The 27,859-nt window shown below is 35.0% G+C and overlaps 1 protein-coding gene across 4 annotated transcripts in view; it reads left to right on the forward strand.

Annotated features, from left to right (window-relative positions):
• Positions 1-27,859, forward strand: part of TUSC3 (tumor suppressor candidate 3) — a 264,735-nt gene that overhangs the window by 136,671 nt on the left and 100,205 nt on the right. For all 4 annotated transcript variants that reach the window (XM_032413517.1, XM_032413516.1, XM_032413514.1 and 1 more), the window contains exons 3-5: positions 13,298-13,415; positions 18,730-18,870; positions 20,793-20,933. In XM_032413517.1, the coding sequence (XP_032269408.1) occupies positions 13,298-13,415; positions 18,730-18,870; positions 20,793-20,933 (400 nt within the window). The remainder of the gene's footprint in view (positions 1-13,297; positions 13,416-18,729; positions 18,871-20,792; positions 20,934-27,859) is intronic.

Here is a 27,859-nt window from a genome sequence, read left to right on the forward strand (position 1 = left end):
TCTGTATGTAGTGAAAAGAAAGGCCATATGCACCCCAATGTTCATAGCAGCAATGTCCGCAATAGCCAGACTGTGGAAAGAGCTGAGATGCCCTTCAGCAGATGAATGGATAAAGAAGATGTGGTCCATATATACAATGGAATATTATTCAGCCATTAGAAAGGATGAATACCCAACCTTTACATCAACATGGATGGGACTGGAGGAGATTATGCTAAGTGAAATAAGTCAAGCAGAGAAAGTCAATTATCATATGGTTTCACTTATTTGTGGAACATAAAGAATAGCATGGAGGAGGACATTAGGAGAAAGAAGGGAAAATTGAAGGGTGGGGGAATCAGAGAGAGAGATGAACCATGAGAGACTATGGACTCTGAGAAACAAACTGAGAGTTTTAGAGGGGAGAGGGTGGGGAGATGGGTATTAAGGAGAGCACATACTGCATGGAGCACTGGGTGTTATATGAAAACAATGAATCACGGATCACTATATCAAAAACTAATGATGTATGGTGACTAACATAACATAATAAAATAAAATTGAAAAAAAAAAAAATGTCCCGGAGTACTGTGTTCTTCTTATTAAAGCCTGTTCTTAGGGGAAGTTTGTTGACCAGACTCTAACCTGCTGGAGTATTTCAGAGAATAACCAACCTGGGGAAGGAGAATACCCAACTCCAGTTAACTCCAGTGTTTCTTGTGAAAGGAAGGAAATACCAACTCCATCCCACTGTAGCCATGCTATCCCGTCGAAGGGAGAATAAAGAAAAAAAAAAAAAAAAACACCTGAAAAGCAATTATGAAGTTCACCGTGCAGAGGCATAGGCTCACCAAAAGATTGAGACCTAATCATAAGACTTTGGAACACTTCCCCTATTGTCACATCTCATCACTACATTATTAAAGGCCTGTTTGTAGCAGTGTCTTTTTTTCCTGGCACATCATATCTGGCTATCAAATAAAATTTACAAGACACATCAAAAGGCAAAAAACAATCTGAAGAGACAAAGCAAGCATCAGAACCAGAAATGGCAGAGATGTTAGAATTATCAGAGCAAGAATTTAAAACAACTCTGAGTAATATGCTAAGAACTATAATGAATAAGGTAGATGCAAGAATAGATGGGCAATGTAAGCAAAGAGATGGAAACCCTAAGAGAATAAAAAAGAAATGCTAGAACTAAAAGACACTAACAGAAGTGAAGACTGCCTTTTATGGACTTAGTAGTAGACTGAATATGGCTGAGGGAAGAATCTCTGAGCTGGAGGATATATCAGTAGAATCTTTGTAAACTAAAAGGTGGAGAGAACAAAGGTTGAAAAAAAATCCAGATTATCCGTGGACTGTGGGACAACTATAACAATTTCAATACTACTTTATAATGGGAATAATCAGAAGAAGAAGGAAAGGAACGTAAGAAAAATTTGCAACAATAATGACTGAGATTTCTCCAAATTAACGCCAGATCTCAAAGTACAGATTGAGAAAGCTCAGGGAACACCAAGCAGGATAAATGCCAAATAAATGATACCTTGGCATATCATCTTCAAACTACAGAAATTGAAAAACAAACAAAAATTCCTGAAAGAAGGCAGAGTTGTTGGGAAAAAAAACCTATAGAGGAACATGAACAAGAATTACATTTGACTTCTCAGAAACCATGTGAACAAGAAGACAGTAGAATGAAATATTTGAATGTTGAGAGAGAGTAGGAAAAAAAGCCAGCCTAGCCCTTGCACCCTATAAAATTGTTTCGCAAATGAAGGATAAATACTTTGTCAGACAAACAAAAATTGAGATTTGTTGCCAGTTGGCCTGCCTTGTAAGAAATGTTTTAAAAGAAGTTCTTTAGAGAGAAGGAAAATATATAGGTCAAAAACTTTTGGGTCTATATAAAAAAAGGAAGAACATCAAAGAAGGAATAAATAAAGGTCAGATAAAAACTTAGGAAAGGAAATAAAATATGTACAGATTTGGAAGGAAGACATAAAACTATCTTTGTTTACAGACAACATGATTATCTATGTAGAGAACACGAACGAATCAACAAAAAAAACTTTTGGAACTAATGATTAATTATTGCAAGTTTGCATGATGCAAGGCAAATATGCAAAAGCCCATTGCTTTCCTGTATACCAACAACAACACATGAAATTTGTAATTAAAAACTCAATACTATTTACATTAGCACCCCCCAAAATGAAATAAATACTAAGGTATAACTCTAACAAAATACATAAAAGATGTATATGAGAAAAATTACAAAAGTAATGAATGAAATAAAAGAATAAGTAAGTGGAGAGATATTTTATGTTCATGGATAGGAAGACTCAATATTGCCAAGATGTCAGTTCTTCCCAATTTGATCTATAGATTAAATGCAATCCCAATAAAAAAAATTCCAGCAAGTCATTTCGTGGATGTTGATAAACTGATTCTAAAGTTTATATGGAGAGGCAGAACACCCAGAAGAGCCAACACCATGTTGAGGGAGAAGAACAGAGTTGGGAACTGACATTACCTGATTTTAAGACTTATTCTAAAGCTACAGTAATCAAGACATTGTGGTATTGATGAAAACGTAGATGAATACATCAGTGGAACAGAATAGAGAACCTAGAACTGCACCTCCATAAATAGCTGATCATTGACAAAGGGTCAAAGGCAACACAGTTAAGCAACAATAATCTCGAATAGTTAGACATCCACATGCAAAAAATGAATCTAGGTACAGACCATTATAACTGTCACAAAAATTAACTCAAAATGTACAGACCTAAATGTTAAATGCAAAACTATAAAATTAGAAGATCGTATAGGAGAAAACCTGGATGACCTTGGGCATGGTGATGCCTTCTTAGAACACCAAAGACATGTTTCATGAAAGAAATAATAAATGATAAACTGGATTTCATTAAAATGAAAAATTTCTGCTCTGTGAAAGGACAATATCAAGAGAATTAGTAGACAGGCCATAGACTGGGAGAAAAATATTTACAGAAGACTCATAAAGGACTCATATTATCTGAAATACAAAAAGTACTCTTAAAAGAATAAACACACACACACACACGCAAATGGGCCAAAGACCCTAACAGACAACTCACCGAAGAAGGTATATAGATGGCAGATCAGAATATGAAAAGATGCTCCACATTGTATGTCATTTGGTGAGAACACCAAATGCTGACAAGGATGTGAAGTAACAGGAACTCTCATACATTGCTGGTGGGAAAGAAAAATTGTATAGCTACTTTGGAAGAACGTTTTTGTAGAGAACTAAACATACTCTTGTCATATGATAGCAGTCACTGATGTTGGTATTTATCCAAAGAAGTTGAAAACAATGTCCACATGAAAATGTGCACACAGATGTTAATAGCAGCTTTACTCATAATGTCAAAAACTTGGAAGCAACCAAGATGTTTTTCAGTAAGTAAACGGATAAACTGGTACATCCAAGCAATGGAATTTTATTCAGTACTAAAAAGAACTCAGCTATAAAGCCATGAAAAGACATGGAAGAACCCTAAATGCATATTACTAAGTGAAAGAAGCCAATTTGAGAAGGCTACATACTGTGTAATCCCAACTATATGACATTCTGGAAAAGGCAGAAGTATGGAGACAATAAAGATGAGTGGTTGCCAGGAGTGAGTGGTGAGAGATGAATAGGCAGAGTACAGAGGATTTGAGTGAAAGTACTCTTGAAGATATTATAATGATAGGTGTATATTTATACTTTTATTCAAGCCCATTGAATGTACAATACTAAGAGTGAACCCCAAGGTAAAGTGTGGAATTTGGGTGATATGATGTGTCAATATATGTTCATTCGTGGTAAAAAAAAAAAAAAAAGAATGTACCATGCTGGTCAGTGATGTTGTTAATGGGGGAGTCTGTGCATGTGTGGGGGCAAGGAATATATGGGAAATCTCTGTTCCTCCGATTTTGTCATAAACCTAAAACTGCTCAAAAGAAAAAAATAAAGTCTGAGAAAAAAATCCCAAATGATTTTTGATGCAAGTGGTCGGGGAACAATAATACTCTTAAGAATTGAGTTTGTATCTTTATCTTTATATATAGCTATAGGTGTGGTTATAACCTGTCTCTTATTACCTGAGTTCAAATTCTGCTGGCTCTAATAATTACTGGCCATAGAACAGAGCCAAGTTGATTAAATTCTGTTCTTCAATTTCCTCAAATGAAACAGAGATAAAGCTAGTACCTGTGTTAAAAGGCTTTGTGGAGACTAAATGAGAGAAGTGTAAATACCTAAAAGCACACTTGCACACTGTAAACCTCAAATGTTACTGATGATGGTGATGCTTTTAGTTAAGTAGAAAACACCTAATCTCCATCTCATGGAACACAGTTTTTTTAATCTTGTCTGCCTTTTTGATTCATTGCAGCAAAGTTCTCTAAAGTCTGCGTATATTAGGCTCTTTACCACATGTTCAGGCATCCTGTAGGATTCATGTTATGAGTTAATGCTTTCCTATTTTCAACTTGTTAGGTTTTTTTTTTTTTTTTTTTTTTTATTTAAAGATTTTATTTATTTGACAGAGAGAGATAGCGAGAGCAGGAACACAAGCAGGGGGAGTGGGAGAGGGAGAAGCAGGCTTCCCGCCGAGCAGGGAGCCCGATGTGGGACTCGATCCCAGGACCCTGGGATCATGACCTGAGCTGAAGGCAGACGCTTAACGACTGAGCCACCCAGGCGCCCTAACTTGTTAGGTTTTGTGATAAATGTATTCTTTATTCAAATATTTTTGGATAATATAATTCCTGGGCAAGTTATTATAAACAAGATTTACATTGTTTTGAACTTGTTCATTTGTTTTTCTGTATTCATTATTTAACATTATATACATTTCCCTAATAGATGGACATATCATATGGCAAGGGCCTGTGTCTTTCTGCTCACTTTCACACCTTCCACACCCTGTATTACTTCATTTATTCATCCATCTGTTAATTCTTTATTGTTTCACAAATATTGATCAGTATATACTACAGTTTTTATATCTACAGTGTGTGTGTGTATAAACTTGTTAAGTGAACAATGGATGAATCTGTTTCTTTACTACATTGTGTCAGTCTTCTTCAAACACAACCTCTAAGCATTTATATGTTATTGTTACCATTTTTTATTTATTTTTTTTATTTTTTATTTTTTTAAAGATTTTATTTATTTGAGAGAGAATGAGACAGAGAGAGAGAGCATGAGATGGGGGAGGATCAGAGGGAGAAGCAGACTCCCTGCTGAGCAGGGAGCCTGATGCGGGACTCGATCCCGGGACTCCAGGATCATGACCTGAGCCGAAGGCAGTCACTTAACCAACTGAGCCACCCAGGCGCCCTATTGTTACCATTTTTTTAAAGAGAACAAAAATTCTACTGACTTATAACTGAGTGGTAACTGTGTGTGTGTGTGTGTGTGTGTGTGTGTGTGTGTGTGTATACACACATATATAAAATTCAGTATCTCTTATGTTCATACACAATTTTGATTTGAGATACATGTTTGAATCACATATTTCATGTTACAGTTGTTTTCCAAGGAAAGGTAATCTGCTTAGGTCTGATAAAGGGAAAAAATAGATGCATAGAAACATGGAACATGATTGACACAACCTCTTTAATTTTTCTTACCAAGTAGTCAATTACAATATAGTATTGAACTGTTGATACTTCAACTCTTCAGAGGCATGGGGTTTATTGAATATATTTCAATATATTTATTAAAGGTCCTGGGAATGTATAGCATAACCAGATGAAAATCACTGTTAAAATGTTTATATGTTGTGCTGTTTACCAGTTTGTTTGTTTTCAGGGTACCAGAACCGTAAGTAATAGGCATTTTACTCACATCAGATCTCTCTTTACATATTGTTATCTATAAAAATTGATTAATTAGGGGTTTTATGAAGAAATACTTTGGAATAGCTTTGTAATGTGTATTTATATACATATATAAGTCATCATAAATATATGACTCCAAAAGACATACATTGAGATTTTGATAAGAATCTGTTACCTTATAGGAAGTTTGATTAATATTAAAAAGAAAAACCATATTTCTTTTAAAAAAATCCCTTCAAGGACATTAAAGATAAAAATTACATTCCTCATGGGAAATATATTAAATATCTACAGCTACAGATGAGTTAATAATCCCTTTTAGTTTTACATAACCTTTTAAAAAGGGTTATAATATTAAAAAGTTACAGCGTTTGGATTAGGTGATGTTTTTTTCTTGTTCCCATAATAAAAAAATTTAGAAGATTTAATATAACAGATTTAACAGAAGCATGCCCTGAAGTTATTGCCTAAGCCCTTCTGGGTGCTTTGATGCAACTTGACTGCCCTCTTCAGGCTGCATAAAAATATATTAGAACAATTTACAATGTCCTTTAACCTTATAAAAGTAGGCCTCTAATAGTCCTCTGAACTACTGAAACAAAAAATATTTTTTTAGGTAACGGTTAAGTGCTTATAGAATTTGTGGTTTTCAACTTTCAATGTTCAGGTGGCAGTGAGGGCTGAATTGTGCTAATAAGTACTGGTGATGTCTTATTTGCTTGTTAGTCTAAGCCGACATAGACATATGCAAGAATCCAGTGACTTTCTTTGTCATTAGTTAGGATTCCTCTATTTACCTATTAAGCATTGAGAAGTTCCAATATGGGGGGTAAGGGATAATGGAGTTAGTTAAGTTTAGAGAACTGGGTTTACGTTATCAGGGCACATTCCTTCTCAGGAGTCCTTTTTACTTTGAATAGGTATCATTAACTTTGAAATACGTATTTCCCAGTCTCATTGAATTATTTAATGACAAACAGATCTGTTCACTGATGCTATTGCTACTGAATTGCACCCAACAGAAAAAAAGGCCCCCATTTACGTTGTCAGTATTATATTTTCTCTAAGTATTATATTTGTGTTAAGAAAGTGTAATTTGCTTGGCTCCACTGGAATTCTCTATTCCAGCTAGAAATATTCTTTTTTTTTTTAGATTTTTTATTTATTCATTTGAGAGAGCGAGAGAGAGAGTAGGGGGGAGGGCCAGAGGGAGAGGGAGAAGCAGACTCACTGCTGGAGCTCAATCCCAGGATCCTGGGATCATGACCTGAGCCTAAGGCAGAGGCTTGACTAACTGAGCCACCCACACACCCCCTAGCTAGATATATTCTTAAGTAGAAGCAACCTGTCTAGAAGAGTTTTTGGTTGCTTTGTGCTCTAGATTCCAAAGGAAAATATGTAAGAAATAGGTCGTAACTTCATTTATATACTAGTTTAATAACCTCATATATTTTCCCAACTAGACTAGTATAGTAACATTCTAAGTGTTTCCCATTTATTTTCTCCACCTCCAATATACAGTACACACTGTTGCCAGATACCACTTTTTAAATTAGTATTTTGTACAATCCACTTTTTTCAGAACATTTATAGTTGTTCACTGTTTGTAGAATAAAGTCAAGGTCCTATTTATATTTCTACTGGAAGAGAGCTTCCAGTCTCTTGCCTTATTTTCTAACATGAAGCTTATATTCTATTATTTGAAATACATAATACACATTTCAGACTGGGTAGTCTTTGTTTATACTGCTTCTGCTACCTTAATATTCTCTTTCAGTCCTTTCTTATTATAATTTTAGTCCTTCCATTCTTTTCTGAATATTTTCACATTCACGCTTTGTCCAACTACTCCAGTCCACTATGATCTCATTCTCTTCTATATGCTATATATATCGCACTTAGAATCTGCATTCTTTTTTTTAAATATACAGTTGATCTTTGAACAACACAGGGGTTGGGTTTTTTTTTTTTTTTTTTAAAGATTTTATTTATTTATTTGACAGAGAAAGACACAGCGAGAGAGGGAACACAAGCAGGGGGAGTGGGAGAGGGAGAAGCAAGCTTCCCGCTGAGCAGGTAGCCTGATGCGGGGCTCGGTCCCAGGACCCTGGGATCATGATCTGAGTCGAAGGCAGACGCTTAATGACTGAGCCACCCAGGCGCCCCTGTGCATAACTTTTGACTCCCCCAAAACTTACTAATAGCCTACTGTTGACAGGAAACTTTACATATAACATAAATAATTGATTAGCAAATATTTTATATATAATATGTATTATATACTGTAGTCTGATAATAAAGCTAGAGAAAAGAAAATGTTATTAAAATTATAAGGACGAGAAAATACATTTACAGTATTGTATCAAAAAATTTTCATATAAGTGGACCTTTGCAGTTCAGTCCCATGTTGTTCAAGGGTCAACTGTGTATGTATCTTACTTATGCATTAGTGCGTTTCTATTCATTTTTCTTAAAGGTGGAAATTGTGAGTTCTACTTTATTATTGTAGCACATATTAAAATGCTGAAAAAACATCATTAAAATCTGGGTTCCATATTTGCATATGAAATTGACATTATGAATTATGTTAGATGATGCTTTAGATGATGTTAGATGTTAGATGATGACTTAGTCATTAGATGATGTTAGATTGATGATTTAGTCATTATAACCTTTCAAGTCATGCCTACTATTCCTTTGGCAAATAGCATATATTTGTGATGGTAAATAGATTTAAAATATTTCTTTTTTTTCTTCCCAAGACCACCATCCTCTTTGACTCCTCAGTGCTCTTTGTCACATTTTCTTGTTTTTCTTCAGAGTACTTATGATTATCTGAAATGTTGTATATACTTGTATGGGGCCTCTCTTTCTCACTGGACTGTATTCTCCTTAAGATCAGAGCCCTTGCTCCTTTTTAATTTTTGGCAACACTAGTGTATATTTGTGGAGTGAATGAATACATGAATGTATATTTAATAGATTCTAGTATGTATGGGCTAGGTTACAGCATTATGAGGGAAAGAAATTCAACATTATTCCTATGCTACATTGTTCTATAAGATACTATACATAGATGTTGAATACTAAAATTTGATTGTTTTCTTCTTGCATATTTTTCAGAATGAAGCATTTTCATTTCTTAGAATATCATTGTCACAAGAATGCCAGTTTTTGCTGATTTGCTATTTCCCTTAGTTTCAGTTTTTCGAAGTTAGAATGTTCTTTTGTGGAGAAATATACTGGTTTTTTTAATTGTGATGTTAATCTTTTTAATGATTTTTTTCTAAAGGTAGCATTGTTCTCTTGAGGTTTATTAGCGTGCAGAGATGTTCAGACCTACTTAATTGTTGGTGCCAATTCACTGTGTGAAGTGCTTCTTTAAAAATCAATGATGAATACTTACCAGTAATATTATATTCCATATGACAAAAATCAAATCAGATTTTAGGACTTATGCTGGTTTTTACTGTTTTTATTGTAGCAGTGAGGCACTGTTTTAAATAGATGAGGGAGGGCATAAGCTCTGTATTCTGTGTATTCCTCTAATAAACAGAGAGCATGTTCTCATTTATGTCACAGCTTCATTTTACTAGCATCTTAAGTTCTTTCCCTCCTTAGGCCTTTGTGCTTGCTTTTCCTGCTACCTGAAATGTTTATTCTCTAGCTTCTTTCAGTGTTGTGTTTTTCTCATCCTTGGGATTTGAGCTTTAGAGTCATTTTATCTGAGAAACCTTTCTTGACATTCCATCTACAAAGATCCTCCATTATTTTCTGTAATACCATTCTCTCTATTATTTTCTCAGTGTGTATTGTGGATTTTAATTACTTATTTGGTTGTTTATTATATGTCTCTCCACTAAAATATCAACTTCATGAGAGCAGAGACCTTAGAGATTAGCTCACTTAGCTATTAAGTGCTCAATAAATAGTTTTTCAGTGAATTATAGTAAATTAAATCTTATTCAACCACCAAAGCTTTAAAAGATTGTGATCATTTTCATTGAACATGTTCTGCCTGCTGAGCACAGTGCAATCTTAAGCTGATCCTTACAATGATCTGTTTTTGTACTATGGTCCAATAAGATGATGCCGTTAAGGTCTTTATGCTAAGTGACCTCAGATTATAGCCCTGTTCGTATTTAACCCTTTTAAATATATATATTTTAATCACAGCAATATTATGTGCTCCTTGTTAATTAAAAAAGCCTAAAATGAACAACTATACTCCCTAGCCTCTACACTCATCTATGTGTATACTTGGCCATAGGCAATCACTATTATTCCTTTTTATTTTCTTCCTCTAGTGATTTTTTTTCTTGATATTTCTAAATATTATTTTTATAACAGTATTTCATAAAGCAGACTTGATCTTGATGTTTCTTGCTACGGTAGGTAAGGATTTAATTCATCTCTCATTTTTGTAGCTGCTAGTTCTTTTATTATTGTAACAGTAAATGGCATCCTTCTATTTCTTGTCCATTAACTATAAATGACCTCTCTTGATTCCCTAATTGGTCACATGAAGATTAGTAAGCACACCCCTTCTTCTCACCTCTCCCGTTTCCATTTTACCTACCAAATCCTGTTAATTGTACTTTTACATCGTCAAGGGTTGATAGCATTTACATTCCATACTGTTCAAAATAATGAAACTTCCTCATTTCCAATTAAAATTATGATACATTTTAATATGCATCTTATATATTTTCTTGTAGTTTTTCCTGGACCAAATATGTCTTACATACTATGGTCTTAATATCTTCCAACTTCTACTGATTCTAATGATTGCTTAGAATCTTTTTATCTTAAAGTCCAATTAAATTTCTGTTCTAATTTGTACTTTATAGCTTCTTAGGTGGATCACAGTTTTCTTAAACATCTTCTACCCTGCCTACCTTAACCATAATTCTAGTTGCCCTTTTCCCTTTCTTACAGCGTTTCTATCATACTCTCAAGTTTTCTCATTTTTTCATTCATATTACCTTTCTTTCAGTTATATCCTAAGGTAATTTCACATTCCTTACATTTCTGAGAATATGTTTATTTCAAACTTAATTGTTTGGCTTGATACAGAATTCTACATTGAAAATAACATGCTCTCAAAACTCTGAAGGAATTGTTCAATTATCTGCCAATATCTAGTGTTGATAATTATTAGTCCAATCCCAATCTCATCATTTGTCATTGTGACATATTTTTTTCTCTGACCTTTTTGTCTGTAATCTGGAATATCACAGTATGTCTGGTGTTGGTCTTTTCTTGTTTTTCTTACTTAGAACCTGGGAAATAATTTTAATTTGAAGACTTAGTCTCCTTTAATTCTGTCTCCAGAAATATTTCCTCCCTTCTCTCTCTCTTGTATTTCTGGGTCTCCTCTGAAAGTTGGAATTTTTGGATTATATCTCTAGGTCCCTTTCTCCCTCTTTTTTTCCAGTATAGTCCACCTGTGTCTTTTTTATTCTGTGATTTTTATTTAACACTGTCTTCTAATACTGGTATTTAATTTGAACAATCATATTTTAAATTTTAAGTGCTCTCTTTTACTTTCTTTGTTCCTTTTTTCTATGGTATTGGGGTGTGTGTGTGTGTGTGTGTGTGTGTGTGTGTGTGTGTGTGTTTGTGTTTGTGTGTGTGGGTGTGTGAATACTATTGGAAGAAGCAGGCTGTCATGGGCCCTGAGCATCTCTGCATGTTCTGACTGGTTATGCCAAGAAGGCAGAGACCTGATTGCTCTTTACCTGGGCAGTTTCTCAGGGGTGTGTGTGCAGTGAGAAGCCTTAAGGAATGAAATAATGTCTCCCACTGAACAAAGCACAGGCTTCTTCTCACTTATTATAAAAACAGTAAGTGCCTCAACCTCGGTGTTCTCCTTTAACACAGTTAACTGTGTGTGCTGGCATTCACGAAGGACCCTTTGTGTCACCCGTGAGACTTGGGGGCAGGGGGAACTGATGTGAATGAACATGAAGTAATAAAGTCCGCTGTCTCTGACCCAGCAGTCTCATCTTTTCTGCCAGCCTCCATGAAACAGTAACAGGGTAGCTTGTTAGCTTGTATATAAGATAAAATCTCATACCCTGCACAGTTCTTGACAAATTCCTCTGACTTTTTCTGAGTATATTAAAGTTTCTTTTTAATGTTTTTGTACTTCTTTGAATTATGTTTCTTCTGGAGTCTGTTTTGTTTGGGATTTTTTTTTTTATTTATCATGTTGGGTTTTTCTCGGTCACATAAGGTGATTTTTTTTTTTTTTAATAGTCCAGTCACTTAGGTATAGAAAGACTCACATAGGAACTGGTTGGGAGTGGGGCAGGAGTTTGGGTCTTCTATCCCATATAAAGAAATTTAATTATGATCTCTGAGTTCCATTTCTTATCTCCAGACTCCGCTGCTTCTTAATCCAGCATTTTTCCTAACTCTTTCCTGCAGTGCAATCTCCTTTTGTGATTATACCTTCCTCCATCAAAACTTTTCCACTAGCTTTCTGTTTTCCAGGTATTTCTTGAAATCTCTTACCTGCTGCTGACTGCTCCAAGTCTTTGTGTTATTATGAGATTATACATTTTTATCTCTTCCATTTTGGGAGAGGGAGGAGATAGACTCCTTTCTCAATTATGTGGAGGTAACACACTTTATAAAAACATGTTTTAATGATCACTTGTTGCTTCTTGTTTCTATGACTGTACTTATATCCTTCTAGCAATGCCATGTCTCTGTTTCCACTCCAACCCTACACTTAAATAAAGCTTTATTATTTGGAAAATCAACGAAATGTCCAATAGAAATTAATTCAAAATAGGAGTGGGTAATGTTCATAGAAGAGGGCTTATTTCTGGCATTTGGTTTAACTACCAGGGGAATTTTTACTTACTTTTACTAATTAGCAATTTTGAATGTAAATGCACTTTTAGATAAATGGAATATATAAAGATGCAGTATAACTGTGTTTACAATGTAAAAAAATGCCTATGATTTTTGTTCTCTGTTAAACTGAATTGCCCATATTCTTAAAAATTGCTTTATGTCCTTTACTAAAAATCATCTGAAGGGGGGGGATGCCACAAACCCTAGAATAAGAATTGCCAGTTATTTAAAGTGCCATGCCACACACTGTCTGGCCCGCACGCTTTCCGTTACAGCTGTTCAGCTCTGCCCGTATATAGTGCAATAGCAGTCATAGCAACGCAAATGAATCCGTGTGGCTGAGGTGCCGTAAAGCTGTATGAACAACAAAATATGAATCTTAAATAATTTTCACATGTGATGGAATATTTCTCCTATTTTGTTACAGTCATGTAGAAATATAAAATCAGCGCTTGCAGTCTGTGCAGAAATTAGCCAACCCTGGTGTTAGAAACCTGTTTTATTAACAGCTTTGTTAATGCCTGAGTACTGATATGTTTTTACTCTGCCCCATTCTCCTTATCAGGCAAGCTAATGAAGAATATCAAATACTGGCTAACTCCTGGCGCTACTCATCTGCCTTTTGCAACAAACTCTTCTTCAGTATGGTGGACTATGATGAGGGGACAGATGTTTTTCAACAGGTATTATTTTGCTAATATACTTAATAGAGTTGGTTATGGTGGATACGGTTTTGTTGGTCAAATAAAAATACAATTCACTGAATAAGTTAATAAAGACAATAAGTAGTTATAATAAATTCTGTGATGTGATTAAAATAATTTTAGCCAATGTTATCTTTATCATTGCACAGTTTTTGCTATTAGTATGCTAAACACATTTTAACTTTTCCATTATAGAGGAAACATATATTTTTTAAAGATTTTATTTACTTATTTGACAGTGAGAGACAGCGAGAGAGGGAACACAAGCAGGGGGAGTGGGAGAGGGAGAAGCAGGCTTCCCGCTGAGCAGGGAGCCTGATGCGGGGCTCGATCCCAGGACCCTGGGATCATGACCTGAGCCCAAGGCAGACGTTAATGACTGAGCCACCCAGGTGCCCTGAGGAAATATATTTTTTCAAGGGTGTAGTGGTAGTTTACATGCATTATCCTTATTTTGACATTTAACTGTATTGGGTTTAGGTGATATTTTATACAAATTTATGAAATTTTATATAAATTCAATGTAATTTTTACTTAACCCTCACTTTTTCCAATGTAACAGATAGAATTTTACATGTAAAGTAATAAATATTTATTTAAAAGTATTCTCTATTATGGACTGAATTGTGTGCTTCCCAAACTCATATGTTGAAGCCATAACCTAGAAGTAACTGTATTTGGAGCAAGGGCCTATAAGGAGATAATTAAGGTTAAATGAGATTGTAGAATGGGACCCTAATCCAATAGACTGGTGTCCTTATAAGAAGCAGCAGATACCAGGAGAGTATGTGCACAGAGAAAAGGCCATGTAAGGACACTGCAAGAAGACGACCGTCTGCAAATCAGCAAATCAGGTCTCATCAGAGACCAGTTCTACTGGCATCTTGATCTTGGACTTCCAACTTCCAGAACTGTGAGACTACAAATTTCTATTTTTTTTTATTATGTTATATTAATCACCATACGTTACATCATTAGTTTTTGATGTAGTGTTCCATGATTCATTGTTTGCGTATAACTCCCAGTGCTCCATTCAGAATGTGCCCTATTTAATACTCACCACCAGGCTAACCCATCCCCCCACCCCCCTCCCCTCTAGAACCCTCAGTTTGTTTCTCAGAGTCCATAGTCTCTCATGGTTCGTCTCCCCCTCTGATTCCCTCCATTCATTTTTCCCTTCCTATTATCTTCTTTTTTTTTTGTAACATATAATGTATTATTTGTTTCAGAGGTACAGGTCTGTGATTCATTAGTCTTACACAATTCACAGCACTCACCATAGCACATACCCTCCCCAATGTCTATCACCCAGCCACCCCATCCCTCCCAACCCCCACCACTCCAACAACCCTCAGTTTGTTTCCTGAGATTAAGAATTCCTCATATCAGTGAGAACAAATTTCTGTTTTTTAAGCCACCCAGTCCGTGGTATTCTGTTACAGTAACCTGAGCGGACTAACACATTCTCATTTACACAGTCTTCTCTGTAGAGCAAGATAATGAATTGCAGCATAAGGATGCTAGTTGTCATCAGTTTTGTCATGGTTGTGTCATCATCATTGCTAACATTAAGTGCTCATGGTCCAAGTACTCTTCAAAGTGCTTAATGTATATTCTTTTATTTAGTTTCACAACGATCCAATGAGGAAAATAATGTGATCTTTATTTTACATATAAGTAAATTAAAGTATGGAGAGGTTGCTTTTCTAAGTTTACAGTTAGTGTAATACAGGGCTAGAGTTTGAGCTCGGTAGTCTGTCCCCAGAGCTCTAGTTCTTAGTCATGCTGTTACCTTGCAGCTACTAATATTTTTTGTATTTGTCACTACGTGATCAGTGCCTTTCAAATGTAAAATTTATTGTAGTACATGGCATTGATTAGTTTGGTCTATTTTATTTTTCTCACATGTGACATTCTTTGGCATTTTACTTTATGAGGTCATGGAAAAGCATTTAGTTCTGTAAAGAATCTAGCTCACTAATTATAAATGGGCCATTAGTATTTTTTCTTACTTGCTTCCAGATTGATTATTTGAATACCAGTTTCTAGTTGAATAAGAAATTTCCTTTTTTGCCTTCAGTACCCTTTATTCTTGGTCTTTCCTGTTAGTATTCCTCACTTATTTATTCCCCTATAAATTTATTTTGCCTTTTGGGATGTTTCTTTCTGTTCACCTATTCAGCAAATCTTATTGACTGTCTACTCTGTAGGAGCAATGGGTTGGTGAGAAACACATACATAGCTCTTCCCCATAAAGAGCTTACAGATCAGGGAGCTGATAGTAATAATATCATAATAATAACACACACACATGTGTGTGTGTGTGTGTGTGTGTGTGTGTGTGTGTGTGTAGGTACAGATCTTCCTTGACTTACATTGGGGTTATGTCCTGATAAAGCCATTGTAAGTCGAAAATATTGTAAGTCAAAAATGCATTTAGTACACGTAACTACTGGATATCAGTTTAGCCTACCCTACCTTCAGTGTCCTCAGAACACTTAAATTAGTCTACAGTTGGACAGAATCATCTAACACAAAGCCTGTTTCATATTAAAGTATTGAATATCATTGTGATTCATTGAATATGGTAGTGAAAGTGAAAAACAGAACGGTTGTCAGTGTATCAGTTGTTTACCCTCATGATCGCATGGTTGACCGAGAGCTGTGGCTCACTGCGCTTGGTCAGCATCATGAGAGAGTACTGTATTGCGTATCACTACCTCACAAAAAGATCCAAATTCAAAATGTGAAGTACAGTTTCTACTGAATGTGTGTCACTTTGGCACCATTGTAAGGTTAAAAAATTACAAGTTGAACCATCATAAGTCAGGGACCATCTGTAATTTCACATAACCTTACAAAGGGAAATTATAGTACTATAAGAACCAAATATTATTTCATGTAATTTATAGGTCTCCATGGACTCTCGGGAGAATTGACCTTAGAGATCATCAGGTGAAGTGCTATTCATTATACACGTGAATCCTCTCTGCCATATTAGGAAATAGTTGCCCAGGTCCAATCTGACTGCTAGAGCAGAGGCTTTAAGCCCAAATATCTATCCTGGCCAGGTTTGTAAACTAAATGAAGAAAGCAGATTGGATGAGTTTAGTTGCATTATGGCATCTTTATTTATGTACATTCTTAATATATTAAACACATTAGTTCTTTACTTGCATAATTACATATGTTCTCTCCTATTTTCATAAAACAAAGTCTTTCTGGGTCTTTTTTTATAAAATAAATCTTTAGTGGAAATACTATTTCATTTTTCTCCTAACTACTATAAGAAATAAAATCAGCAAAACAGTATGGAGCTGACAGTTGATCTCGTTGTTGAGGAAACAGTATGGTGTGGATGAGGACTACAGCAGACTGGAGCAGACGAACTTGACCTCAGAGGGATACAGCTTGTTCTAGCTGTGTTTAGCAGATGCAGGCCACATGTAGCTAGAGCTGTTTTTTTCAAGGAGAAACCCAAATACGAATTTTTATATGAAATTTTCCTATCTTTAAAATGTGAGCGACTAATTCAAACTGTGTGCTGAGTACTGACTGTATGGGCCGCCAGGATATAACCATGTAGAGATATTGTTAGGTAGAATCATTGAATTCTTTTGTATGCTTTAGACATAATTTGTTTTTTTTAAAGTTTGACATAGATATGAAAGCTGACATCAAGATTGTTTTTAGTTGAAAAATTTCCTCAGGTTAATTTTGATTCAGCAGAATTCTGAATATAGAATTGCTTTGTCTTTTCTAAAACCTAGCCCCTGGCTTAGCAATAAGAGTTACTTTAAAATGCATAAAAGTAGCAGTTAGTGGCTTTTATGTGGAATTATAATGTACAAAAACAGGGAAGTACATATTTTGCATTATTGAGAACTAAAAGATTTTTAATGCTAGGTTTCTTCTCTCACTCACTATTGAACCACATTTTGTTGAAGTGCTCTTTCTAAACTGCCATTTTAAAACATTGTGCTGTCTGAAGATAATAGTAATATGAATGCTAAAACTTGGTAATTCCTGACTTACTTGGGACTTGTTGGGAAAGTAACTTCAATTATATATGATTCCCATGTAATGGTTGAGGCTAAGTGAATGACGACAGACCAACCAGTTAATGATTGGTGTGTTAGAAGCAGGTCTGGACTAGTAATAAGATCTGCGTTGTACCCTGCTTTGTGTAGCCTTGGGGAATTTGTACATTTTAATGATGATGAAAGCTTTGAATTGTATGATTTTTTTTAAACTCTAAGATTTTTAGATCTTAAACCTTAGTAGGAATTTTTTGATTGTTCCAACGCAGAGAGTTTTTACTTGTAGTATGTTATTTACGTGTTGGCTCTAATTATCTCTCGTGCATCCACCATGGAAACACACACGAACAAAGTCTAGCATGGGAAAAAGCACAGAGAAGAAAGCAACTGGTGACTGTGTGTTTTGTTCTCTTTAACCAGCCTTACTAATGTCCATAACACGCAAGCCCACTGTTGGCACTGCTGCATCTTTACTTTGATGTCAGCTGCAATGACAATTTTTGCTTTGATTTCGCTTTTCATCTCAGTATTGGGAAATGCTGAACTATTTTGCAAGTCAAGGCCAAAAATCTGTTGGCCTTTATTTGAGACATTTTTCATATTCCTGAGCAGTGAGAATTTATATAATTTTTGTAGTTTGCTACTCAATGCAAATTAACCTAACATTTGTTTTAGGTATTATATTCTTAATAAGCACCATTTATATTAAAAGTAGTCTTCTATTCAATGCACTTTTCAAATGGAATTGCCTATAGAAAATAATTGTGACATATAATCATTTTAAGACACTTGAATTAATAGAGAAATTGAACAGAAAAAGATTATCATTGTGGATTTCTCCTGTAGTCTGGTAAATTCAGGTTATTTAGAACAAAAATATTGGTTTCTGATATAATCATCATTTTTAAAAAGTCTTCAAATTTTTAATAGAGAATTTAATAATTTGACATTAATGCTTTTATGCATTTTTTTCAACAAGTGCCAGTACTTTTTCTTTAATAACTGCTTAAGTGAAATTGTAATGTTATATGTGAAGGTTCTGAGAACTTAACCAAATTCACAAGTTCTTTTTCAGTCAATAGCATATTACAATGAATAAGCACAATAATTAAGCTCTGGAAAGCCACTTGGATTTTCATAATGTATGCTATCTTTTTAAAATTCATGCAGGAAAAACCATAAAATATTAGATTAATGAGATATAAAGATTGCTGGGATATTGTATTTAGTATTTTTTATCTTATGTTTTACAGCTCAACATGAATTCTGCTCCTACGTTCATGCATTTTCCTCCAAAAGGCAGACCCAAAAGAGCTGATACTTTTGACCTTCAAAGAATTGGATTTGCAGCTGAACAACTCGCAAAGTGGATTGCTGACAGAACGGATGTTCATGTATGTTTTTATTCCTCACAGTTTTAATAATAGACTAATTAGTTTGGTTTGTTATAACACTGTAGTAAGGCCACAGGATTCTTAAAATTAACTCTGTAGAACATTTTTCCTTGTTTAGAGAAAACCGTGTGATAGCCGTAAGCTGAATTTTGACTGAGTTAGGTGAATTTAAATGGTTTTTAGAATAATGGTACACTGATATTTTAAGAACCATTAAAAAGTACACGAGTTGGGCACAAAGTAATTTCAGAGGCTAAAATATATATGGAATATTGTTCAAAGGTATTAGTAAAGAAATTCTAGGGTATGTGCTATGGTGAGCACTGTGAATTGTGTAAGATTGTTGAATCACAGACCTGTACCTCTGAAACAAATAATACATTATGTGTTAAAAAAAAAGGAAGATAGTTGGAAGGGAAAAATGAAGGGGGGGAAATCAGAGGGGGAGATGAACCATGAGAGACGATGGACTCTGAGAAACAAACTGAGGGTTCTAGAGGGGATGCGGGTGGGGGGATGGGTTAGCCTGGTGATGGGTATTAAAGAGGGCACGTTCTGCATGGAGCACTGGGTGTTATACACAAACAATGAATCATGGAACACTACATCAAAAACTAATGATGGTATGGTGATTAACATATCAATAAAAAAGATGTGTAATTTTTATTTAGCTTTTGGGCAAATACAAATGATATAATACTTTTCATGAACCACGTGAGAAAATATGTATACTGTTCTTTGGACTATGGAATAACTAATTCTGTGTGTGTGTAATGTCTTTATGTAATTGAACTTTAACAATTCTACTTCTAGAAGTTTAACCTAAGGATATATTAGGGATGATTCAAATACTTAGCCATAGAAATATTTTTTAAGTAACATTCATTCTAATGGAAAACAATTGGAAATAATTGAAATGTCTAAAAATAGGAGACTACTTATATGTACTGTAGCATGGACAACAATGGTCTACAAGTATATTTGACATAGAAAGAAGCTCAAGGTATAGGTTAGAAAAGTAGTATTTATAGTATGATCTAGAATTTTGTTTTAAAGCATAAATGTGAGTGTAGATATGTAGACAGTTTATTGAGGAAGTAAACAAACCGAAATCTTGATGGTGGTTAATGTCTATGTGGAGGGCTTAAGGCTGCTTTATTCCTTCATCTCACCAGAATTTTCTATAGTGAACAATTATAACCAGTAATTTTAAAGTACATTTATTCTAGAATATGTAATTTTACCATAAGGTATAAACACATTCTTAGTCAAGATGGGTGTCTCTCATCATTGTTAACTCTTGTCATTTTTCTTTTTTAATCTTTTGGCAAATATTCAGTTCTGCAACAGTATCATTCAGTTCATACGAGATACTAAGGGTAATATTGAAAAAGTACTATTAATTCTTTATAAGGGTTACTGAATTTTCATCAGAAATGATTCTAATCTATTGATCATACCTACACTTTAAGTTACTTGATAACCCTGTGAATAGAAAAACCATTGAATTGTACACCAGGTGAATTGTATGGTGTATTATGTCAATAAAGATGTTAAAAAATGTTAAAGATGTTAAAATGTCCCAATTTGGAATAATAAATATATTACACCCCTATTTCCTCCCCCTGTACTAGATGATCCCACGTTTCATAGGTGAAACACAGCAGTTCTGGGTTAAATATAAGTAATGTGTATGTATAGTAACTGTTCACCTAAAGCAGGTCTTTTTACATAGCCATGATGTTGGAAGCCATTTGTTTCTGATTTGTAAAGGGTAAAAGGAGTGTTAGTTCCACAAATGAAAAGTAGGGTGGCACCTTTTTAAAGTTTTGGAGTTGAAAATTGGAAGGACTGGAATATGCTCAAGAGAAAAACACCTTTTACTTTATTCAACTCTTAAAATTTTCACTGCACGTTTGCAGATTCGAGTCTTCAGACCCCCCAACTATTCTGGCACCATTGCTTTGGCCCTGTTAGTGTCACTTGTTGGCGGTTTGCTCTATTTAAGAAGGAACAACTTGGAATTCATCTATAACAAGACTGGCTGGGCCATGGTATCTCTGGTATGTTATTACACTATGCTTTTTCTCCTTATTTCTTTGTAAATAGTGTAAGTTGTATGGTTGTTGATTTTCAACAAGTGTCAGAGTATTCAGTGAGAAAAGAATAGTCTTCAACAAATTGTGCTGGAACAGTCAAATATCCTCATGTAAATAATGAACCACAACCTTAACTCACACCACATATAAAAATTACTCAAAATGGATTATGGTTCCATATGTAAAACTAAAATTATAAATCTTCCAGAAGAATACCAAATCTTTATAACACAAAAAACATAAACCATGGGAGAAAAAATAATAAATTGGACTTAATCAAGATTAAAATATTTGCTCTTCAAAAGAATCCATAGACTCAGCGAAAATATTTGGAAAATATATGTGTATGGGGCATATATCTAGAATATGTGAAGAATTATTGCTACCCACAAGATAGAAATCATGGTTCTAAAAAACAGTCAATCTGTTTATAGGTAAGATGGCATATATACATACTAGCCTCTCTCTCCTGCTAACAGAACTATAAACCTGGAGTGAATGCAAAGCTCCTCAGGTGTTTGGTGTTTCTAAAAAGTAAAGATCAGGTGTATCAGGTAAGAATACCAGCATTCAAGATGACATTTAATTAGTAGATAAAAAATTACCAACCTTCTACATCTCTGTATCCTTGATTTGAGTTTGGGCAGTTTGGAGCAGACAGGTATCTAGGAGATACCTCTAGTTCTGGCTCAAGGAGAGTAGAAGAGATGCTTGTGTTTTTTTCTATTTTCTTTTACCCCAATTCCTCAGGCAATCCTTGGGAGAACAGTAGAGACAATGAAAGCAGTTGGTAGTGGGAACTACAGGAGCCAAACTCTTAAAGGGGAACCTTCCTCATCATGTCAAAATTTATAGAACTGTACACCAAAAGAATAAAAAGTCAATTTTACTGTGTACTAATTCAGAAAATAGGCAAAAGATTTGAAGTGATGCTTGACTAAAGAACATAGACAAAGGGCAAAAAAGCACATGCAAATTCCATGGTAGTGAACCCACATCTTCTGGCTTGGATGTTCTTGTGGTCCAATAAATGTTTCTATTCTGTATACTGACATATATCCTGTGAGTCACCCAAGGCAAAGGGACAGCGCCCTGTTAAAATATTGAACTTAGAAGCCTCCATTTTATGGTTGGTAATTGATTGGTTTTGATTGCAGTACTTGTAGGCAAAAATCCATGTTCTGCACCCTGGGGATAAATAGAGAAAGAAGTTATAGTCTTCCACTGCTGGCTGTTGAATAGCCATTCTGATCTCTCCTCAATTTGAGACATTGCATAGAGCTTAAGAGCTTAAAGGATATGATAGGCCCTTGTGGGGTCTTCTGTGGAGACCAGGATATCAATGTTGTAAAATAAGGGTGTACAATTGAAAGAAAGGGGAAGGTGGCCTGGTTAATCCTGTAGAACAAATAAGAAATACCCTTTTGGAGAATTGCTGCATTGAGACCCCACACTGCTGAGTAAAACAATGTATAAATCTAGAAACAGTAGGCTTTTTGTTTGTTTCTTTGCTATATGTAAGGAAAGGACTCCCCGCCCCCCACCCCAGCTTTACTGAGGAATAATTGACATATAACATTGTGTGAAAGTTAAGGGTATACAATGTAATGATTTGATACCTGTATATATTGCAAAATGATTACCATAATAAAGTTAGTTAATACCTTTATCACCTCATATGAATTACCTCTGTGTGTGTGCGTTGCATGGTGAGAATATTTAAGATTAACTCTATAACTGGAAATTTGTACCCTTTGACCAACATCTCCCTGTTTTCCCCACCTTACAGCCCCCTGAAATCACCATTCTATTCTCCCTTTTTTTAGATTCTACATATAAGGGAGATCATAAAGTATTAGCCTTTCTCTAACTTATTTTACTTGGCATTATGCTATCCAGGTCCATCCATGTTGTTGCAAATGCATGATTTTGTTTTTTATGGCTGAAATGTGATATATATATCCATATTCATCTGTCAGTGAGCACTTAAGTGGTTTCTATATCTTGATTATTGTGAATAATAATGCAGTGAATATGGGGGTTCAGATCTCTCTTTAGGATAGAATATGATTGCTTTCAGATACATACCCAGAAGTGGGATTGCTGGATCATATGGTAGTTGTATTTTTAATTTTTTAAGGAACCTCCATACTGTTTTCTATAGTGGCTGTACCTTTTACCTTCCCATCAACAGTGCATAAGTATTCCTTTTTCTACGTCCTTGCCAACACTTGTTACCTCTTATCTTTTTGATAATAACCATTCTAATAGGTATTAGGTGTTACTTCATTGTGATTTTGATTTCCATTTCCTTGATGATTGGTGATTTTTGAGCATCTTTTCATGTACCTGTTAGCCATTTTTAGGTGTTCTTTGGAAAAATGCCCATACAGGTTTTGTGCCTACTTTTTAATTGGATTTTTTTTCTTGAGTTGTGTGAGTTTCTTATACATTTGGACTCCTTCTCCAACATATGACTTGCATATTATTTTCTCCTATTCTCTAAGTTGCCTTTTCATTTTGTTGATGATTACCACTGCTTTGCAAAAGCTTTATAGTGTGATATAGTCCCATTTTTACTTTTGCTTTTGGTGTCATATTCAAAATATTGTCAAGACCAATGTCAATGAGCTTTTTTCATATGTTTACTTCTAAGAGTTTTATAGTTTGGGGTCTTAGGTATAATCCTTTAATCCATTTTGAATTAATTTTTGTGATTGGCATAAGATAGGTGTCCATTTTCATTCTCTGGCATGTGAAGATCCACTTTTCTCAGGACTTTTTATTGAAGAGACTATGCTTTCCTCATTGAGTTTTCTTTACTCCCTTGTCAAATATTTGTTTTGTTTTTCTGCCATTTTGGTATGTATGTATGTATGTATTTATTTATTTTATGTTCAGTTAGACAGCATATAGTAGTACATTAGTTTTTGATGTAGTGTTCAGCCATTCATTAGTTATGTATAACACCCAGTGCTCATCACCATACGTGCCCTCCTTAATACCCATCACCAGTTACCGCATCTCCACACCCCCTCCCTTCTGTAACCCTCAGTTTTTTTTCCAGAGTCTAGAGTCTCTCATGGTTTGTCTCCCTCTCTGATTTCTTCCCATTCAGTTTTCCCTCCCTTCCCCTGTGGTCCTCCACGCTGTTCCTTATGTTCCACATATGAGTGAAACCATATGATAATTGTCTTTTTCCGTTTGACTTATTTCATTTAGCATAATCCCCTCCAGTTCCACCCATGTTGATGCAGATGCTGGGTATTCATCCTTTCTGATGGCTAATACTCCATCACATCTTCTTTATCCATTCGTCTGTTGAAGGGCGTCTTGGCTCTTTCCACAGTTTGGCTATTGTGGACATTGCTGCTATGAACATTGGGGTGCATGTGCCCCTTCTTTTCACTACATCTGTGTCTTTGGGGTACTTGTATTTACCCCGAAGATACAGATGTGGTGTCAAATACTTGATGATGGTACTTGTGTGAGTTTATTTCTGGGCTTGCAATTCTATTGCATTGGTCTATTTCTGACAGTACCCTTCTGTTTTGATTACTTTGTAACATACTTTGAATTCAGGGAATTTCGTGCTTCCAGGTTTGTTCTTTCTAGGTACTGTGTTGGCTATTTGGCATCTTTTTATGGTTCCATACAAATTTTAGGATTTTTTTTTTTTTCTATGTGAAAAATGTCATTGGAATTTTGATAGTGATTGCATTGAATTTAGGTAGTATGGACTTATTAACAATATAAATTCTTCTGCTCTGTGAACACAGGATATTTTTCCATTTGTTTCCTTTCTTTCTTGAATATCTTTTACCTCCCTGGTTAAATTTATTCCTAAGAATTTTATTGTTTTTGATGCTATTGTAAATGGGACTTTTAAAAAAAATTTTTCTTCAGATGTTGTGTTGTTAGACTCTAGCAACATAACTGATTTCTATATACTGAAACTTTATTGCAATTGGTTATTAATTCTAATAGGTTTTTGGTGGAGTCTAGGAATTTCTGTATATAAGATCATATCATCTACAAACAATTTTACTTTTCCCTTTCTGATTTGGATAATAATAATAATAATTTCTTTTTCTTGCCCATTTGGTCTGGCTAGGACTTGCACTATGATGCTGAACAGGAATGATGATAGTGGGCACCCTTGTCTTGTTTCTGATCTTAGAGACCTTCCAGCCTATCATTATTTAGAATGATGTTAGCTGTGGGATCATCAAATAGGGCTTTTATTATGTTGAGCTATATTTCTTCTATATCCAATTTATTGAGAGTTTTTCTCATGGAAGGATGTTGAATTTTGTGAAATACTTTTTATATCTATAGAGATGATCATATGGTTGATTTTCATCTTTCATCCTATTAATGTAGTATATCCCATGCCTTATCTTTATTGAACCCTCCTTGCATACATGGAATAAATCCCTCTTAATCATGGTGTATAATCTTTTAATGTACTGTTGAGTTTTGTTGAGAATTTTTGCATTTGTATTCATCAAGGATGTTTATTTGTAGTTTTCTTCTAGTGTCTTTATCAGGTTGTTGTTGAAATTGGGGTATTGGAGTCCCTGATTACTGTACTGCTGTTTTTTTTCTACCTTCAGATATGTTAATGTTGGCTTAATATGTTTAGGTTCTGTGATATGGTCATATATATTTACAACTACTATATTTTTCATTTTTCATTATATAATGACCCTATTTATCTCTTGTGACCATTTTTTACTTCAACTCTATTTTTTTCTGATGAGTGTATAGCTACCCTGTTCTCTTGGTTTCCATTTCTGTGGAATATCTTTTTCCATATCTTCCCTTTGAAAGTATTTTTCTGCTTGAAGCTGAAAGGAGTGTCTCGGGGGCACCATATAGTTGGGTCTTCTTTTTTTATCCATTTATCTACTCTATATCTTTTGAATGGATAATTTCATCCATTTACATTTAAAGTAATTATTGATAGGTAAGGACTTCTTAATGCCTTCTTAATTGTTTTCTGCTGCCAGAGGGCTTGGGGTTTTATTTTTTTGGCAGGCGGGGCTGGGGGGGGGGGGTCATTTTGTCACTTTGCCTCAGTTGAGCATCTAGGAAGTATTAAAACTGTGAAGTCTTCTCAGTGCACTTTGAACCTGGAAAACAATCCAAACAGGCCCATGGGACTATGAGTCTGGGAGGTTGGACATGTCCCCTCATCCAGGAATTGTGATGTCTAAGGAACAAAACCCAGACTCAGAACAATAAAATAAATTCCATACCCCCAACCCAGGGGAAAAAAAAAAAAAGAATCGGTCCATATGTAAGAGGCTACTGCCAGCTGTTTCTGGCTGGTTTTTTGTTCCCTCCTTTATGAGGTGATGATTGTTTACAGTGGTATGCTTTGACTCCCTTCTCTTTTTCTTTTGTGTATTTTGTGTAGTTTTGCTTTGTGGTTACCATGAGGCTTACATAAAACATCTTATGATAGGAATATCCTTATGATACTCCTCATAAGGATCCTTTGTTATTGAGAGGAGCAGAAAGTGCTAAGGGGTGCAGTGTTAGTGGCAGGTATCAAAAATTGGCAAGAAATATTTCTTTCCAGACAATGAGGACCCTGTCCTGAGAAGGAATACTTGTGGTTGGGATCTTACTTAGATACAGAAGGATTACATGGGGAGGTGGTAAAGACAGCTCGGGCAATGAGTGCTAAGGAACCAGAGATGGCAGAATTCAAAGTACAAGCAGAGATCAACCCAGGAAAATGAGTGGTTTACCTTTGAAGTACTGATCATGTTTCTTAGTGGCAGTGGCTCATGAAGAAATCAAGGGGAGTGAAGATTTAGGGGAAGAAGTCTGCCTGGAATCGGTTAAGTTCTGAGAGACAAAGGAGGTATGGCTACACAGAGGCATCATATTTTAAGGAAATGGCCAGTTTTCATAACAACAACAACAAATTGAACCACTGAGTTATGTGGTCTCTTGCTTGTAGCCATTTCACCAGTTCAGGAAAAATGGATGCTATTCAAATATGAGCAATATCAGAGCAATATCAACAAAGGATTTAACACAGTATCTGTGCATATCATTACAAAGAAATAATTTACAAATGAGAGCAGCTTTTCCTACAGATACAGAAAACTTACCAGAAAACTTTTGCTAGAAAGTTAAGTGAAATTATAAAAAAAAATCACTCTAGTATGGATAATGAAGTACTTGCAAGAAAGAATGTAAAACTAAGTATGAGAATTTAGAGATGGCTAGAAAATAGGAAGTAGTAACATGGCATATGACAAATCTTGCTTATGAACATGGAATCAAAAGGTTTTTCTTTAACAGTACTACCAACCAAATTTAACTGTATATAAAATAACAAAAGTCAGGTTGTAGGAATGGTTGGTTAAGCCATAGGGGAAGTATAAATTAATTGAAAACCATCACAGTAATGGCTTAAGGTAGAAGTAGTGTTACTAATACCATAGAAATTACTTAATATTCATCACTTAGAATTTTAAAAAGTTAGGGGCGCCTGGGTGGCTCAGTCGTTAAGCGTCTGCCTTCGGCTCAGGTCATGATCCCAGGGTCCTGGGATCAAGCCCCGCATCGGGCTCCCTGCTCAGCAGGAAGCCTGCTTCTCCCTCTCCCACTCCCCCTGCTTGTGATCCTGCTCTCACTGTGTCTCTTTCTGTCAAATAAATAAATAAAATCTTTAAAAAAAAAAAAAAAAGAATTTTAAAAAGTTAGCCAACTATAAATACAAGCGAACTTTCTTAGTTAGGTAAAGGATATCTTAAAATCTCTAGCAAATATCTTATTTAGTAGTGATAATTTAAAATAAAGCTTATAATTACATACTATTCATCATTTTATTAGTGGTCTTAGTCAAAGCTTAAGAACAGAAAAAGAAA

Source organism: Phoca vitulina, unplaced genomic scaffold (assembly GCF_004348235.1).
Source record: "Phoca vitulina isolate PV1807 unplaced genomic scaffold, GSC_HSeal_1.0 scaffold15, whole genome shotgun sequence".
NCBI lineage: Eukaryota > Metazoa > Chordata > Mammalia > Carnivora > Phocidae > Phoca > Phoca vitulina.